Genomic DNA, 15,426 nt, shown 5'->3' on the forward strand with positions numbered 1-15,426 from the left:
TGTGTGTGTGTGTGTGTGTGTGTGTGTGAGTGTGTGTGTGGTCTTCCTCATTGTTCATGTACAGATTTATTATTTTAATAAGCTGAAAAACTGCCTGCTCAGCAGAGCTGAGCGCTGTCTGTCTTTTCCCAGCAGTGTAGAGTATTCCAGTTTAATTCTGTACACGGACATGTGGGGAATATTATTAATTATTAATTCTGCATTGAAACGTGTACTGAACACTGAAAATTCCGATTTAATTCTGCACAAGGGCATGTAGGGAATGGTGAATATGTTTAAGAAATATTCTGGTTTAATTCTTCATGGAAACATGTGTGGAACACTGAAAATTCCGATTTAATTCTGCACAAGGGCATGTAGGGAATGTTGAACATGTGTGAGAAATATTCTGTTTTAGATCTGCATGGAAATGTGTCTCGAATATTTAATGTGTGGGGAATATGCTGGTTTAATTCTTCATGGATAAATGCTGTGAATATTGAATGTTTGGGGAATATACTGGTTGAATTCTTCACGGAAACATATATGGAATGGAATGTGTTTGGAATATTCTAGTTTAATTTTATACTACTGTGTGTGGAGTATTGAGCATGCATGGAAAATATTCCATGTAGGTAGTTACTGTAGTTTTTCCACAGTGCTCAGGGTGTATCCTGCCTTCCGCCCATCCTGCTGGGATAGGCTCCAGCTTCCCCCGCCACCAAGAAGGATAAGTGGCTTAGAAATTGTGTGTGTGTGTGTGTGTTAATTCTGCATGAAGGTGTTGGGAATACTGAATGTGTGAGGAATATTCCGGCTTATTGCTGCTACTGTATGTGGGGAGTATTGAACATGCGTATGGAATTTACCAGATTAATTCTCAATGAACACGTGAAGGGATTACTGTACTTTAATTAATCAGAATGCAGGGAGTATTCCGGTTTATTTCTGGCTGTGGGGAATCTGACGGAGGGTTGTATAACTGAAGCTGCTGTTATGATACTGAGAGTCACGTGTTCTGGTGAATCAGTTCAGCCCAATAAAGGAGAAAACACCTGCTGCACATCACCGTCCTCACACGTACGGAGTGTCTACAGATCAGTCAGTGCCGCTTTAACGCGAGCTCAGCAGACGCCTCAGATCAGCCTGACTGCTGTGTTTGAGGAGGGAAGAGCCGGCGTTCCCAGACCAGTTAATAATGGATTACTGCTCCCAGCAGCAGATTAATCTTTAATATAAAGAATATGAGGAGTGAAAAAATAAAACGAAGGCTTAGAGAAAGGGAGAGAGAGGGGAGAGGCTCAGGGAATGAGAAAGATAGAATAGAGAGAATGTGAGAGAGTATGGAGAGAAAGACAGAGAGAGAGGAAAGAGGGAGGGAGGGAGGGAGGGAGGGAGGGAGGGAGGGAAAGAGGGATGTGTTTGCTAATTTTTGAGAGAGATGCTTAGTGACGCCTCGACATCGCGTCTGAAAAATGATTGATTTTCACAGAGACTTTTCTGAAACTCGGAAGTCAGAACTCACTCCTCCTTCAGGTTCAATTCGGAGCTCACTCCTCATTTAGAGTTCAAGTCAGCATTCACTCCTTGTTCAGGATTCAAGCCGGAACTCACACCTCATTCAGGGTTCAAGTCAGAGCTCACTCCTCATTCGGGGTTCAAGTTGGAGTTCATCCCTCATTTGGGGTTCAAATCGGAGCTCACCCCTCGTTCGGGGTTCAAGTCGGAGCTCACCCCTAGTTTGGGGTTCAAGTCGGAGCTCACCCCTAGTTTGGGGTTCAAGTCGGAGCTCACCCCTAGTTTGGGGTTCAAGTCGGAGCTCACCCCTCGTTCGGGGTTCAAGTCGGAGTTTATCCCTAGTTTTGGTTCAAGTCGGAGCTCACCCCTCGTTCAGGGTTGAAGTCGGAGCTCACTCCTCGTTCGGGGTTGAAGTCGGAGCTCACCCCTCGTTCGGGGTTCAAGTCGGAGTTTATCCCTAGTTTTGGTTCAAGTCGGAGCTCACCCCTCGTTCGGGGTTCAAGTCGGAGCTCACCCCTCGTTCGGGGTTCAAGTCGGAGTTTATCCCTAGTTTTGGTTCAAGTCGGAGCTCACCCCTCGTTCAGGGTTGAAGTCGGAGCTCACCCCTCGTTCGGGGTTCAAGTCGGAGTTTATCCCTAGTTTTGGTTCAAGTCGGAGCTCACCCCTCGTTCGGGGTTCAAGTCGGAGCTCACCCCTCGTTCGGGGTTCAAGTCGGAGTTTATCCCTAGTTTTGGTTCAAGTCGGAGCTCACCCCTCGTTCAGGGTTCAAGTCGGAGCTCACCCCTCGTTCAGGGTTGAAGTCGGAGCTCACCCCTCGTTCAGGGTTGAAGTCGGAGCTCACCCCTCGTTCGGGGTTTAAGTCACAAACACTGATACACACACAACCTTCAATTACAGTGTGATTTACACAGGATCAGTGGAGCGTGAATGAAGGCTGGCATTAAAGGATATAAACTGACAGAAGAGACCATGAGTACTGTTAATCTATCTCTCTCTCTCTCTATCTCTCTCTCTGTCTCTCTCTCTCTCTCTGTCTCTCTCTCTCTCTCTCTCTCTCTCTCCCTCTGTCTCTCTCTCTCTCTCTGTCTCTCTCTCTCTCTCCCTCTGTCTCTCTCTCTGTCTGTCTCTCTCTCTCTCTCTCCCTCTGTCTCTCTCTCTGTCTGTCTCTCTGTCTCTCTCTCTCTCTCTCTCTCTCTCTGTCTCTCTCTCTGTCTCTCTCTCTCCCTCTGTCTCTCTCTCTCTGTCTGTCTCTCTGTCTCTCTCTCTCTCTGTCTCTCTCTCTCTCTCTCTCTCTCCCTCTGTCTCTCTCTCTGTCTGTCTCTCTCTCTCTCTGTCTCTCTCTCTCTCTCTCCCTCTCTCTCTCTCTCTCTCTCTCTCTCTCTCTGTCTCTCTCTCTCTCTCTGTCTCTATCTCTCTCTCTTTCTCTGTGTCTCTCTCTGTCTCTCTCTGTCTCTCTCTCTCTCTCTCTCTCTCTCTCTCTCTCTCTCTCTCTCTCTCTCTCTCTCTCTGTCTCACTCTCTCTGTGTCTCTCCCTCTGTCTCTTGCTCTCTCTCTGTCTCTATCTCTGTCTCTCTGTCTCTCTCTCTCTCTCTGTCTCTATCTCTCTCTCTCTCTGTGTCTCTCTCTGTCTCTCTCTGTCTCTCTCTCTCTCTGTCTCTATCTCTCTCTCTCTCTCTCTCTCTCTCTCTCTGTCTCTCTCTCTGTCTCTCTCTCTCCCTCTGTCTCTCTCTCTGTCTGTCTCTCTGTCTCTCTCTCTCTGTGTCTCTCCCTCTGTCTCTTGCTCTCTCTCTGTCTCTATCTCTGTCTCTCTGTTTCTCTCTCTCTCTTTCTCTGTTAGTCTCTGTCTCTCTTTCTTTCTGTTTTTTCTGTTTTAATGCACAATCTGTAGCTAATAAAGCCTCGTTAATCAATGATCTCATCACCCCGAAAAAACGTGGGTATGTTTTTTGTTTCAGAAACCTGGCAAGTTTATCTCTCAAATCCCCGACCGACAGGGAGAGGAGGAGGTCTGGCTGTGGTTCATCTTTCCAGTTTAACAATCAAAGAACTTTCCCTATTCAGTACTACAACCTTTGAGTATATTGCTCTGAAGGTCGTCTCCTCCTCACCTCTACTGTTCCTGTTAGTTTATCGCCCTCCCAAACCTGCTGCAAGCTTCTTGCCTGAACTTAATGAACTCCTCACAATCATCTCATCTCTCACCTCTGCCATAACTGTGCTTGTTGACTTCCATGTCCATGTTGATACTGAATGCTCTTTCACATCTGAGTTCATTTGTGCGGAGGTGAAATTTTCCCATTGTGGGACTAATAAGGATCACTTAATCTTAATCTTGACCCTGCTCCCACTCCTCTACTCAAGGCCTGTTCATCCTGCCCCCACCCCTCTACTCAAGGCCTGTTCATCCTGCTCCCACTCCTCTACTCAAGGCCTGTTCATCCTGCTCCCACCCCTCTACTCAAGGCCTGTTCATCCTGCTCCCACCCCTCTACTCAAGGCCTGTTCATCCTGCCCCCACCCCTCTACTCAAGACCTGTTCATCCTGCTCCCACCCCTCTACTCAAGGCCTGTTCATCCGGCTCCCACCACTCTACTCAAGGCCTGTTCATCCTGCCCCCACCCCTCTACTCAAGGCCTGTTCATCCGGCTCCCACCACTCTACTCAAGGCCTGTTCATCCTGCCCCCACCCCTCTACTCAAGGCCTGTTCGTCCTGCCCCCAGCCCTCTACTCAAGGCCAGTTCGTCCTGCCCCCACCCCTCTGCTCAAGACCTGTTCATCCTGCCCCCAGCAATCTACTCAAGGCCTGTTCATCCTGCTCCCACCCCTCTACTCAAGGCCTGTTCATCCTGCTCCCAATCCCTCTACTCAAGGCCTGTTCGTCCTGCCCCCACCACTCTACTCAAGGCCTGTTCATCCTGCCCCACCCCTCTACTCAAGGCCTGTTCATCCGGCTCCCACCCCTCTACTCAAGGCCTGTTCATCCTGCCCCCACCACTCTACTCAAGGCCTGTTCATCCTGCTCCCAATCCCTCTACTCAAGGCCTGTTCATCCTGCCCCCACCACTCTACTCAAGGCCTGTTCATCCTGCTCCCACCCCTCTACTCAAGGCCTGTTCAATTGCTTCATGTCTCTCTTCTGGTTCTGTTCCTACTGCCCTTAAAACTGCTGCAGTTACTCCGATACTTAAGAAACCTGAATTGGACCCGACTTCTCTTTCTAATTACAGACCCATCTCACACCTTCCATTTTTAGCTAAAGTAATGGAAAGAGCGGATGCTTCCCAACTCCATACGTTTCTGAGTGATAATGCCCTCTATGAGCCATTCCAGTCTGGTTTCCGTCCTCACCACAGCGCTGAGACCGCTCTTCTGCGAGTTGTTAATGATCTCCTCCGGTCTGCTGATAGTGGTTCTCTCAATATTCTCCTGCTCCTCGACTTAAGTGCAGCATTCGACACTGTTAATCATGATTTCTCATCTTTTTTCTATTGGCATCACTGACACAGCCTTACAGTGGTTCAGGTCATATCTTACAGACAGACACCAGTTTATTACACTAGGCCCACAGAAGTGCTCCTCCTCCTCTCCTGTCAAATGCGGTGTCCCGCTGGGCTCAGTTCTTGGACCCTTTCTTTTCTTAATGTACATTTCACCCCTTGGGCAGATTATTTGTAGCCATGGCCTAAACTTCCATTGTTATGTTGATGATATTCAGTTATATCTCAGTACACACACACCTTCAGATTCCCCTCCCAGTACACTGATTCACTGTATTTCTGATTTAAAGCTCTGGATTAACTTTCTCATGCTAAACACTGATAAAACTGAAGTCTTACTGGCTGGCCCTAAACCTCTACTATCAAAGTCATCCGATTTTTCAGTTAGTATTGATGGCCTGCTCGTTAAGCCTGCCCCTGTCATTAGAAATCTCTGTGTTTTACTCGACTCATCACTCAATTTTGATCTGCACATGAAATTCCTCACTCAGACTGCATTCTTTCATTTACGTAACATTGCTCGTCTCCGACCGTTCCTGTCTGATAAAGATGCCAAAACTCTGGTTCAGGCCTTCATTATGTCCTGCATTGACTACTGTAACTCCCTCTTTGTTGGACTCCCTGTAAAGTCCATCCAAAAGCTACAGGACATTCAGAGCTCTGCAGCTGGAGTTCTCACCCACACTAAGCATTCAGCTCCATCACCCCCGTTCTCTCTCAGCTACACCGGCTGCCGGTCTCATCCCGTATAAAGATTAAAATCTTACTTCTCACTTTCAAAGCTGTGCATAACCTGCTCCCCCCTACCTCAGAGAACTGCTGACCTCTTACACTCCCTCTCGCCCTCTCAGATCTTCTAGCAATAACTTACTTGCTGTCCCAGCACCAGACTTTCCACTTTGGGAGGGAGGTCCTTCAGGTCCTCCTTTTCTCTTTAATACTGTGTAGTTTTTTTCCCCATGCTCTGTGAAGCGACCTTGGGTTGGTGAAAGGTACTATATAAATGTAATTTATTATTATTATTATTAGTAGTAGTAGTAGTAGTAGTAGTAGTAGTATTCTCTCTTTCTAGTTTATATACTTCCATTCTCTGTAAGACTCTCTTGTAGATTAACATAGATTAGACTGTCATATGGAGCCCCCCTGATGACCCCTTCTTAGGAAAAATATCCACAGCTGAATAAGACTTCCTAAGATTAGGGAACAGGCACTGTTTTACTGAATTTCCGAATGTCTTTTGTCTTAACTTAAGATCTGACAGGCTAAGACAAGATTTTCACTAATTCGTATTGCAGAAGCAAATTCTGACCTTAATTTAGGAATCTTATCTTGTCTTATAGCATCTTAGCTCCAGTTAGGAAGTCTTAACCGGTTGCCTAGCAACCGACCATATGTGCACAGCTGAAACAAGTAATCAAGCTAGTTAGCCAGGCAGCTGCTGTGATAAACTGTAAGGTGTGAATGCGGTGAGAGTGCCCCCTGCTGTTTATCAGAGCGCTCCCTGCTGTTTATCATAGCACCCCCTCTTGTTTATCAGAGTGTCGCCACTCCCCAGTTTCGGTCTCCATTTCCCAAACGCTTTAGCCGAGTGTGCTAATGTTTCTCCTCCTAATAAACAGACACACATTCAGCTCCGCCTCCTCATTATTCTCCACCATCACTGTAATATTTCATCCTCCACATTAACACAGGAAGGTGATCAGACGGGCGGTGGAGTTGTGGAGTCGGCAGCGTCTGAGATGTTTAAAACGCAGAGTTAGAAGAGAAAAACATCTCCCAGTGAAAGCCGCGTTTTACAGTAGAAATAAATGGAGCTCATTATGCTGGTAGTGAACTACGCTGCCTGACTCAGCCGCCTCAGAACCAGAGAAACGGGCCTTAAACAGAAGTCAGGACCCTGCTGGGGTTCATCCTGAAGTTAGGACAGGATTTAGGAGGTTTAGTCTAGTTAGGACGTTTGTGTGATGCTGTTTTCTGATCTGGAGTTAATGATGAGATGATGAAGGGAGGAGCTGATATTCTGGAGTAAATACTGAACTAAATTGAGTCTGGACTAAAGTCATGGAGACTAAACACATCCGATTACAGAAATCTCTGTAATACAGCCCCAGGATCCTAATGCATGGCCATGACTTACTAAGGGGTGGGAACCAATTACCTGTCTCATTTCCATGCCATACTAAAAGTGCTTGTGAATTATTTATGCTGTTTCCAGATCTTATTAAGTCATGGCCCCCAATTATTGCTGTTGAGATAGGATGTCACCATCAGTGTTACGAACTTTACTAAGTTATGACCACAACTTAATCTTGTTTCCCTGCTTTACAAAGTTGTGGCCACAACTTAATCATCTTGTTTCCATGCTTTACTAAGTTGTGGCTCCAGCTTAATTATATTGTTCTCGTGCTTTGCTAAATTGTGACCGCACTTTACATATCTTGTTCCCATGCCTTACTAAGCTGTAGTTGTTATTACATGATCTCAGTCCTGTGCCTTATAAAGTTCTGGCCACATGTTAGGATCTAACTAAGTGGACTAAGTGGTGGCCACACATTATTTCTATTAAGAGGGAATGTCACCAACAAAGCTCTGTGTGCAAGTTAATGTAAAAAGACATTCATCCATTCATCAACGGCAGCTGCCATTTTCAGATTGTCTAGAAAAGAACGTCAGAAATGGGAAAGAGTTTTTTTTCCCAGCAGTGAGGATTCACTATGGAAAGTGAACTGGCTGGAGAAGAATCATGGAATAGCCGACAGAGTCACCGCTGAGAATTCGATGAGTGATTCTGGACGCAGCTCCTTAGTTGAGGACTGGCTGCTGCTGCTGCTGCAGTAACAGGCACTGCTATGGTAACTGCTAATCTCCGTGGTAACTCTGCGTCTCTTTGTATCGCCGTGGTTACCTCAGTGTGGTCCTCCCTGAGGGAGGCCCGTTTTTGAGCTGTTCTCCTGTGTGAGAGGGTGGGATCTCTGCGTGTTTCATGGAGTGTCTCTGTACTGATGCAGAGGATGCTTCTCTTCTCTTCTCCTCCCTCCTCTTTTCTTTTCGCTCTGTGGATGATGATGCTTGCCAGTTGGGATCGAATGCTTGAGTAGAATGCTGAGTGTAAGTTTGCTGTGAGTAATGAAACTCAGAGACTTTACAACAAACGAGTAATGACTCTTCTTCTCTCTGTCTGACTGATACCGGGGAGTGTAGTGCTAAAAACAAGCTTTTGTAATGTAAGATTTCTGCCAATATACCACGTGCAGGACTGTGTGTCCGATTTCCCTGCGAAACCTCAGGACAGACCTACACTACATCTGTGAAGTCATCTGTACTGACCACTCATTAGATCACGTTACGTGAGCCACACAGGCAAAATTTTTCGGGTCAAGCCTGTGAAAACGAGAATACTAGATATGTAGATTGTTGTTGGAGAGTCAGAGCACGCATTACGTTGCAGTGCATGCTGGGGACTGTAGTGCAGCGCATCGTGACAGGCTAATATTAATAGAAAACGAAATGGATGGAATCCAGATAGGACTGTGTCGCAGGCCTTGGGGAATAAAAGATTGGTCCGTATAGGAACATATGGCCTATTTTGCATTTTAACTCAACTGACCTCCTCAGGGGATCTAGACCTGTCTATTTCCTGTGGTCCTGGATTTGAATGGCAGTGTTTGTGTTCTAACAAACCACATTAAGCACCAGGGTTCAGTTTAGTCAAGCCGCTCAAGTGTTAACGCACCCCCTGAGTGTTCTGATAACCTGGTATTATTTATACTGTATTCCTCTCTTTTCCAAAGGCTTTACGGCATGAATTCTAGTTAACAAGTGCTGTCTGAGTGATAACATCAATACAAATATTCTCTCTCTCGCTCTACAGCAGCAGGAGCAGGACCCCACTAACCTCTATATCTCCAATCTGCCGGTCACTATGGATGAGCAGGACCTGGAGAGCATGCTGAAGCCATTCGGCCATGTGATTTCCACACGGATCCTGAGGGACGCTAGTGGGGTCAGTCGAGGAGTGGGATTCGCCAGGTAATTAAAACAGCCATTGATCTATCCTTAGAATAGGCTACTGTTTAAAAGTTTACATGTTTGTAAATGATCCCTAAATGTCAGTCCTGTGTATCACCGCATTCGTATAAAGCTGTGCAACAAACAATGACGAAATGACAGATGTGTCCAGAATGGTCAACAGAACTGTACAAGATGCTAAATGGACTGAGAAAGTCCTAGTAAAATTAAAATCCAGAACGAAGTGCTAATACAATTACTGCCTAGAAGGCAGTTTCCAAAATTTAGTTTCCAGAATTCGTGACACATCTGAAAAGTAGATGTCAAACCTCAGGGGGTATAATTGAAAATATTGAAAATGGATCATTACAGTAGGTATCATTTATCATTTAATAACTCCTTGTTCCGCAGAATTTTTGTGCGGTGTGAATATTTAAACATTGAGCCAAAATGTGTTAATATGGCAAGTGACTCCAAACTGTTGATTGGTAGTGAAGGTGTGCATTTTTACAGGATATTAAATCTGTATTTAAATGGTTTTCTCAAGCTATTGGGCTGGTAAGTTTGTGTGTTGGTGGTTCTCTTGTCTAGCAATCATAGACACACCATGAGAAGGTCTGATAGGAACTATAGAATAAAAATAAGACCACTCCATTTGCAAAGCATCCGGAAAAACCTCTGGAACTATGGCATAAACTGCTGTTACTGTGATGGAACAAAAACCTGTAAACGTCCACACAGAGTTTAGAGCTGAAGAACATTTATTTTAATGTAAACTGTGTTGCATGGCTTCGTTTTAAACATGGCTTAGTAAAAGGGTGATTTAAGGGTTTGTTTTTAAAGCCTTGACGTAGATAAAGGAGAACTCCCCTGAGTTTTCTATATTTCTACATCGACAAATGACGCAGATTCAGCCAATATAGACATTTTATTTACTGTCCAGAACCACTGGAGAACTTATTCATGTCTTCTGAGTTTTAAATGGCATGATAATGATGGTAAAATAGTGGAAAATCTGAAAAAAATAGTTTTCTTCACGGACTATTTAGCTGCACAACACCCTGTATGTACCTCTCCATCAACAAAAATGTTTAGTTTTATGGCTTTTTAAAACTAGGCAGCGTATTCAGAACCGGTTCATGTCTTCCAAAAAGTTCTAGCTTTGACTCATCAGTCCACAAGATATTATCCCAAAAGTCCTGGGGGTAATCTAGACGGTTTTTGGCAAATACAAAACAGACCTTTGTGTTGTCTTTGGTCAGCAGTGGTTTGGGCCTTGCAACTCCCATGGAGGTCATTTCTGCTCAGGGTCTTTCCTACTGCAGAATCATGTACATTGACCTTAATTGAGACCAGTGAGGCCTGCAGTTCTTTAAATGTTCGTCTGGGTTCTTTAGTGACCTCCTGGATGAGTTGTCGATACACTCTTGGTGAAATTCTGTTAGGCCAGCCACTCCTGGGAAGATTCACCTCTGTTACATTTGTAACCCTTTCCAATCTGGAAGATTTCAGTGACTTCTCATGCTACGTTTTGAGACCTTCTAGCTGCTTCACATTGTCAGACATTTAAGTGAGGTTTAGATTCAGCAGGTCTGGCAGGGATCATGCCTGGGTGTGGCTGGTGCAACTGAACCCAGAAGTAAAAAGGTTGGGTTAAGTTGGGTTTAGTTGGGTCATTCTTTTTCTAATATTAAAAGTAGTTTGATGACCTGAAGCATTCAAGTGTGACTAAAATGGAAAAATAGAAGAAATTGGGAAGGGGCACATTTTTTTCGCAGCACTGTATTACAGCAGCAGGCTCCTACAGATAAACAGAAGTGCACAGGGGACAATAAAGGATAGGCGTATTGCACATACCTGAAGGATATTGCACAAACTAGACAAATACACCAGATAACAAATAACAATAACAAAAGCAAGGGCACTAAACCAGGTGAGGTGGCCGCCAGTGAGGAGTGAAGTAGGTGGCAGGAATAGTGCAATGCTAGTTGTGTGAGTGAGTATCAGTACCAATAGCAATGTAGAACATTCAGTGGAGTAAAGTGTAATACCAATTTAAATTCCGATTGGAAAGTTTATATAGAGGTACTTCACACATAACCCAGCTTTTGTTTGTATATGTTTGTTCTATATTTGTTTGTTCTTGAGAGGTGTTTTCAATTCTGATAAATGAGTGAAGCGTGAGTCTGAATCAAGTCTCTGAGATGCAAGTATGATTTGAATCTTGAATCTCTGAGGTGAGAGTCCAGGTTGAGTCCTAAGTGTCGAGGGAATGGGGTGAGAGTCTGAGTCGCAAATCTCTGAGGTGAAAGTCTGAGTAGTCTCGAGTCTCTGAAGTGAGAGTATGAGTTGAATCTGGCATCTCTGGAGTGAGAGCCTGAGTAGAGTATCGAGTCTCTGAGGTGAGAGCCTGAATGGAGACTTGAGTCTTTAAAGCAAGATTCTGAATATCAAGTCTCTGAGGTGAGAGACTGAGTAGAGTCTTCAGTCTCTGAGTTGAGAACCTGAATAAAGTCTTGAGTCTCTGAAGTGAGAGTGTGAGAAGAGTCCTGAGTCTCTGAGGTGGGAGGCTGAGTAAAGTCTTTAGTCTCTGAAGCGAAAGTTTGATTCTTGAGTCTCTGAGGTGGGAATCTGAGTCGAGTCTTAAGTCTCTGAGGTGAGAGCATGAGTTGATTCTTGAATCTCGGGTCTCTGAGGTGAGTTTCTAGGCCGAATGTTGAGTCTCTGAGGTTAGAGCATGAGTTGATTCTTGAATCTCGGGTCTCTGAGGTGAGTTTCTAGGTCAAATGTTGAGTCTCTGAGGTGAGAGCATGAGTCGATTCTTGAATCTCGAGTCTCTGAGGTGAGTTTCTAGGTCGAATGTTGAGTCTCTGAGGTTAGAGCATGAGTTGATTCGTGAATCTCGAGTCTCTGAGGTGAGTTTCTAGGCCGAATGTTGAGTCTCTGAGGTTAGAGCATGAGTTGATTCATGAATCTCGAGTCTCTGAGGTGAGTTTCTAGGTCAAATGTTGAGTCTCTGAGGTTAGAGCATGAGTTGATTCATGAATCTCGAGTCTCTGAGGTGAGTTTCTAGGCCGAATGTTGAGTCTCTGAGGTTAGAGCATGAGTTGATTCATGAATCTCGAGTCTCTGAGGTGAGTTTCTAGGTCGAATGTTGAGTCTCTGAGGTTAGAGCATGAGTCGATTTGTGAATCTCGAGTCTCTGAGGTGAGTTTCTAGGTCGAATGTTGAGTCTCTGAGGTTAGAGCATGAGTCGATTCGTGAATCTCGAGTCTCTGAGGTGAGTTTCTAGGTCGAATGTTGAGTCTCTGAGGTTAGAGCATGAGTCGATTTGTGAATCTCGAGTCTCTGAGGTGAGTTTCTAGGTCGAATGTTGAGTCTCTGAGGTTAGAGCATGAGTCGATTCGTGAATCTCGAGTCTCTGAGGTGAGTTTCTAGGTCGAATGTTGAGTCTCTGAGGTTAGATCATGAGTCGATTCGTGAATCTCGAGTCTCTGAGGTGAGTTTCTAGGTCGAATGTTGAGTCTCTGAGGTTAGAGCATGAGTTGATTCGTGAATCTCGAGTCTCTGAGGTGAGTTTCTAGGTCAAATGTTGAGTCTCTGAGGTTAGAGCATGAGTTGATTCATGAATCTCGAGTCTCTGAGGTGAGTTTCTAGGTCGAATGATGAGTCTCTGAGGTTAGAGCATGAGTCGATTCTTGAATCACAAGTCTCTGAGGTGAGTTTCTAGGTCGAATGTTGAGTCTCTGGGTCCTGAGTCTCTTAAGTGTAAGTACAAGTTATTTATCAAATCTCCAGTGTCTGATGTAAGAGTATGAGTAGAGTCTCAAGTCTCTGATGTGACAGCATGAGTTGAGTCTCGAGTCTCTGAGGTAAGAGTATGAGGTCAGCCTCGAGGTTTTAAATTTCCTTTCGGTCTGGGGACTGGAACATCAGCGATGTAAATGGCATTCATTGCAACTAATTCACTTTTGGCTACAGTTGCCATGTAAAAACACAAATTCACAACACTTTCTGTTTATGCCTTTCTTCTGGCTAAAATGTCTCAAAACCTTAAATCTCAAGATTGTTGAGTGTGCATCAAGGAAAACATGCTTTCTGTGCTGTATTGACTGTATTGCTTCTCTCCTTTTTACGAAGGGTCTGTCTTTTTTCAGGATGGAATCTACAGAAAAATGTGAAGTTGTAATTCAGCATTTCAATGGCAAATATCTAAAAACGCCACCAGCCATTCCAGGTAGGTTCCCTCTCTATTTCTCTTTTCATCTATTGTTCCCTCTCTGTCTCTCTCTCTGTATCTCTCTGTCTGTGTGCACTATGTAGGTGTACAGTCACAGACAGGCTCATCTGTTTCTGTACACTTTATCAGCCCCTCTACTCCATTCATCACTGGTCAGTTTCTGACCACAGGTCCGCTGTTGTCAAGATAATATTTTGGTGGCCGATTATTATCTGCACAGCAGCGATACTGACATGGTAATTGTGATGCTGGTACAAGTGTATCAGACAAAGCGGTGCTTGGCGTGCCAGGTGCCTGTACCTCCGGCACAAGTGACAGCCACAGGAGGTGACAGGATGGTGGCGCCTGAAACCTACACGCTGACGACAGCCTCAAGGGATGACGAGAGGAAGTCATTAGCCAAGAGAAATGGCAGGAGGGCATCAACAGCTACAAGAGATGGTGGGAAGATGACAACAGCCACACATGGCTTGGGGATGGTGCCAGTACCAGAACCCCAACCTCCTGAACCCTGCTTCCCGTCCTGCAGCGAGGCCACTTTATTATGCCTGGCATTTGGACCCGGTGACTGTCCCAGCCTTACAGTGAGAGCCAGCTGATGCTCCTCTGGCTTCAGCTGTGCAGGTACCTTTAAAAGGTGTGGAGAGAGAACACACAGAGAGACGAGCAGCAGCAACAGCAGAAGAAAGACTGATGAGCTGAGAAAAGGACTGAAAAACCTAGTTAGAAAAACGGCTGCTGCAACGTCTCTCCAGCCTCCAGCGTCCTCATTCCCTCCACGGTACTGCAGGGCATGTTACACTCTGTTGATGCTCCATCTTCACATTCACTAATGGCCAGTTTTCAACCACAAAACTGCTCTTGTCTGGATACAGTAGGGTGGATGGATCATTCGGGAGCAAGCGAGATGATTTCGTGCACAGACCCTGTACGGTGCTTTTGATGTGCATTTTTGTTTTAATGTCTGGTAATAAATGTGACGTTTGGTTGTGCAAAACCTGCCTACAGCCGCCAAGTTCTTATAGTCATAGGATTACAGCCAAAACCGAGGGAATCCCTGCACTCAGAAAACGTCCCAGAAGAGTGAACTCGGTCGCTCCATGGATCATTTCGGCTCTGGTAGGTGGCAGAGACAGGGGGATGCTGGTTTGGCACAATTGCTAGGCCACAGAAACAATCACACAATCCGGTGATACCCAGCAATGCCAGATCCGTCACCAACAAAAGTAAAGCTGATGATTTCCACAGACTTATGAAGGACTGATATATATAATTTTTTGCCCAATTTCATTGTTTTCTGTGCAATGACGTATCTTATTTTGAAACTAACAGTAACACTGACATATGCAAATGCCCTTATAGCACACGGATTCATCTTCTCGTCTAGTCTGTTAATCACTGTATAAAAACGAAAGATCTGCTGTTCATTTCCAAGATTCTCTGGATCCCAGTGGCTGCAGTATCCCGTTAAAACTACCTCTTCTCTCTCTTATCCATTACATTACAGTGGTCATTGCAGCACACAGAAACATGCACTTTTCTAGCATTAAAGCCTTCACTATGGCAGACGTGTGCAGACCATACTGCTCTAAAAGCCTTCAGAAATCCACACTGTTCATACTGTAAAGCATTTACAAGTAAGTGGGCTTTAAAGAGCTTCCATTAGTCCTACATCTGAGCACAAAACCCCATTAAGGGAAGCTGTGTGAGTGGGACGGGTAGAACTGTCTAATCAGCATTCTGTGAGAGCAGGTGATGGATGGATCTGAGAGAGAGAGAGAGAGAGAGAGAGAGAGAGAGAGAGAGAGAGAATATATATGTGAAAGAGTTTTGAATTTTAAATCATAACTTTATGTACTCAAAGTGTGTGCAAGCTTGGAGAAAAGAAACCCTGCCATAAATTGAAGAAGACAGAAGAAAAACAGCCTCCATAAACAATATTAGAGTTAAAAAACAGCTCATGATTGAAGTCTCCAGTCCAGTTTTTATTCTTAAGTGAGAAACTCGAAATATCACAAGTTGTCAAGGCCGTCCCAGAGACAGGATGTTCCGAATCGCCAAGCCAAGGTCATAGATCTGGACTGTTTTTTATGAATGTTATCAATACTAATGTAATTATCATTACTGTTTGGACTGTCAAACGCAGTAATAATCACGAGTCATCATATTGTTGTGTCGTTTA

At 44.8% G+C, this 15,426-nt stretch overlaps 1 protein-coding gene across 3 annotated transcripts in view; it reads left to right on the forward strand.

The window, feature by feature from the left end:
* The window catches only part of LOC108415046 (RNA-binding motif, single-stranded-interacting protein 3-like), a 128,200-nt gene that overhangs the window by 74,733 nt on the left and 38,041 nt on the right, over positions 1–15,426 (forward strand). For all 3 annotated transcript variants that reach the window (XM_037542390.1, XM_037542388.1, XM_037542389.1), the window contains exons 5-6: positions 8,868–9,025; positions 13,162–13,241. In XM_037542390.1, coding sequence (XP_037398287.1) covers positions 8,868–9,025; positions 13,162–13,241 — 238 coding nt within the window. The remainder of the gene's footprint in view (positions 1–8,867; positions 9,026–13,161; positions 13,242–15,426) is intronic.

The sequence above is a fragment of the Pygocentrus nattereri genome, chromosome 11 (genome assembly GCF_015220715.1).
Source record: "Pygocentrus nattereri isolate fPygNat1 chromosome 11, fPygNat1.pri, whole genome shotgun sequence".
Lineage (NCBI taxonomy): Eukaryota > Metazoa > Chordata > Actinopteri > Characiformes > Serrasalmidae > Pygocentrus > Pygocentrus nattereri.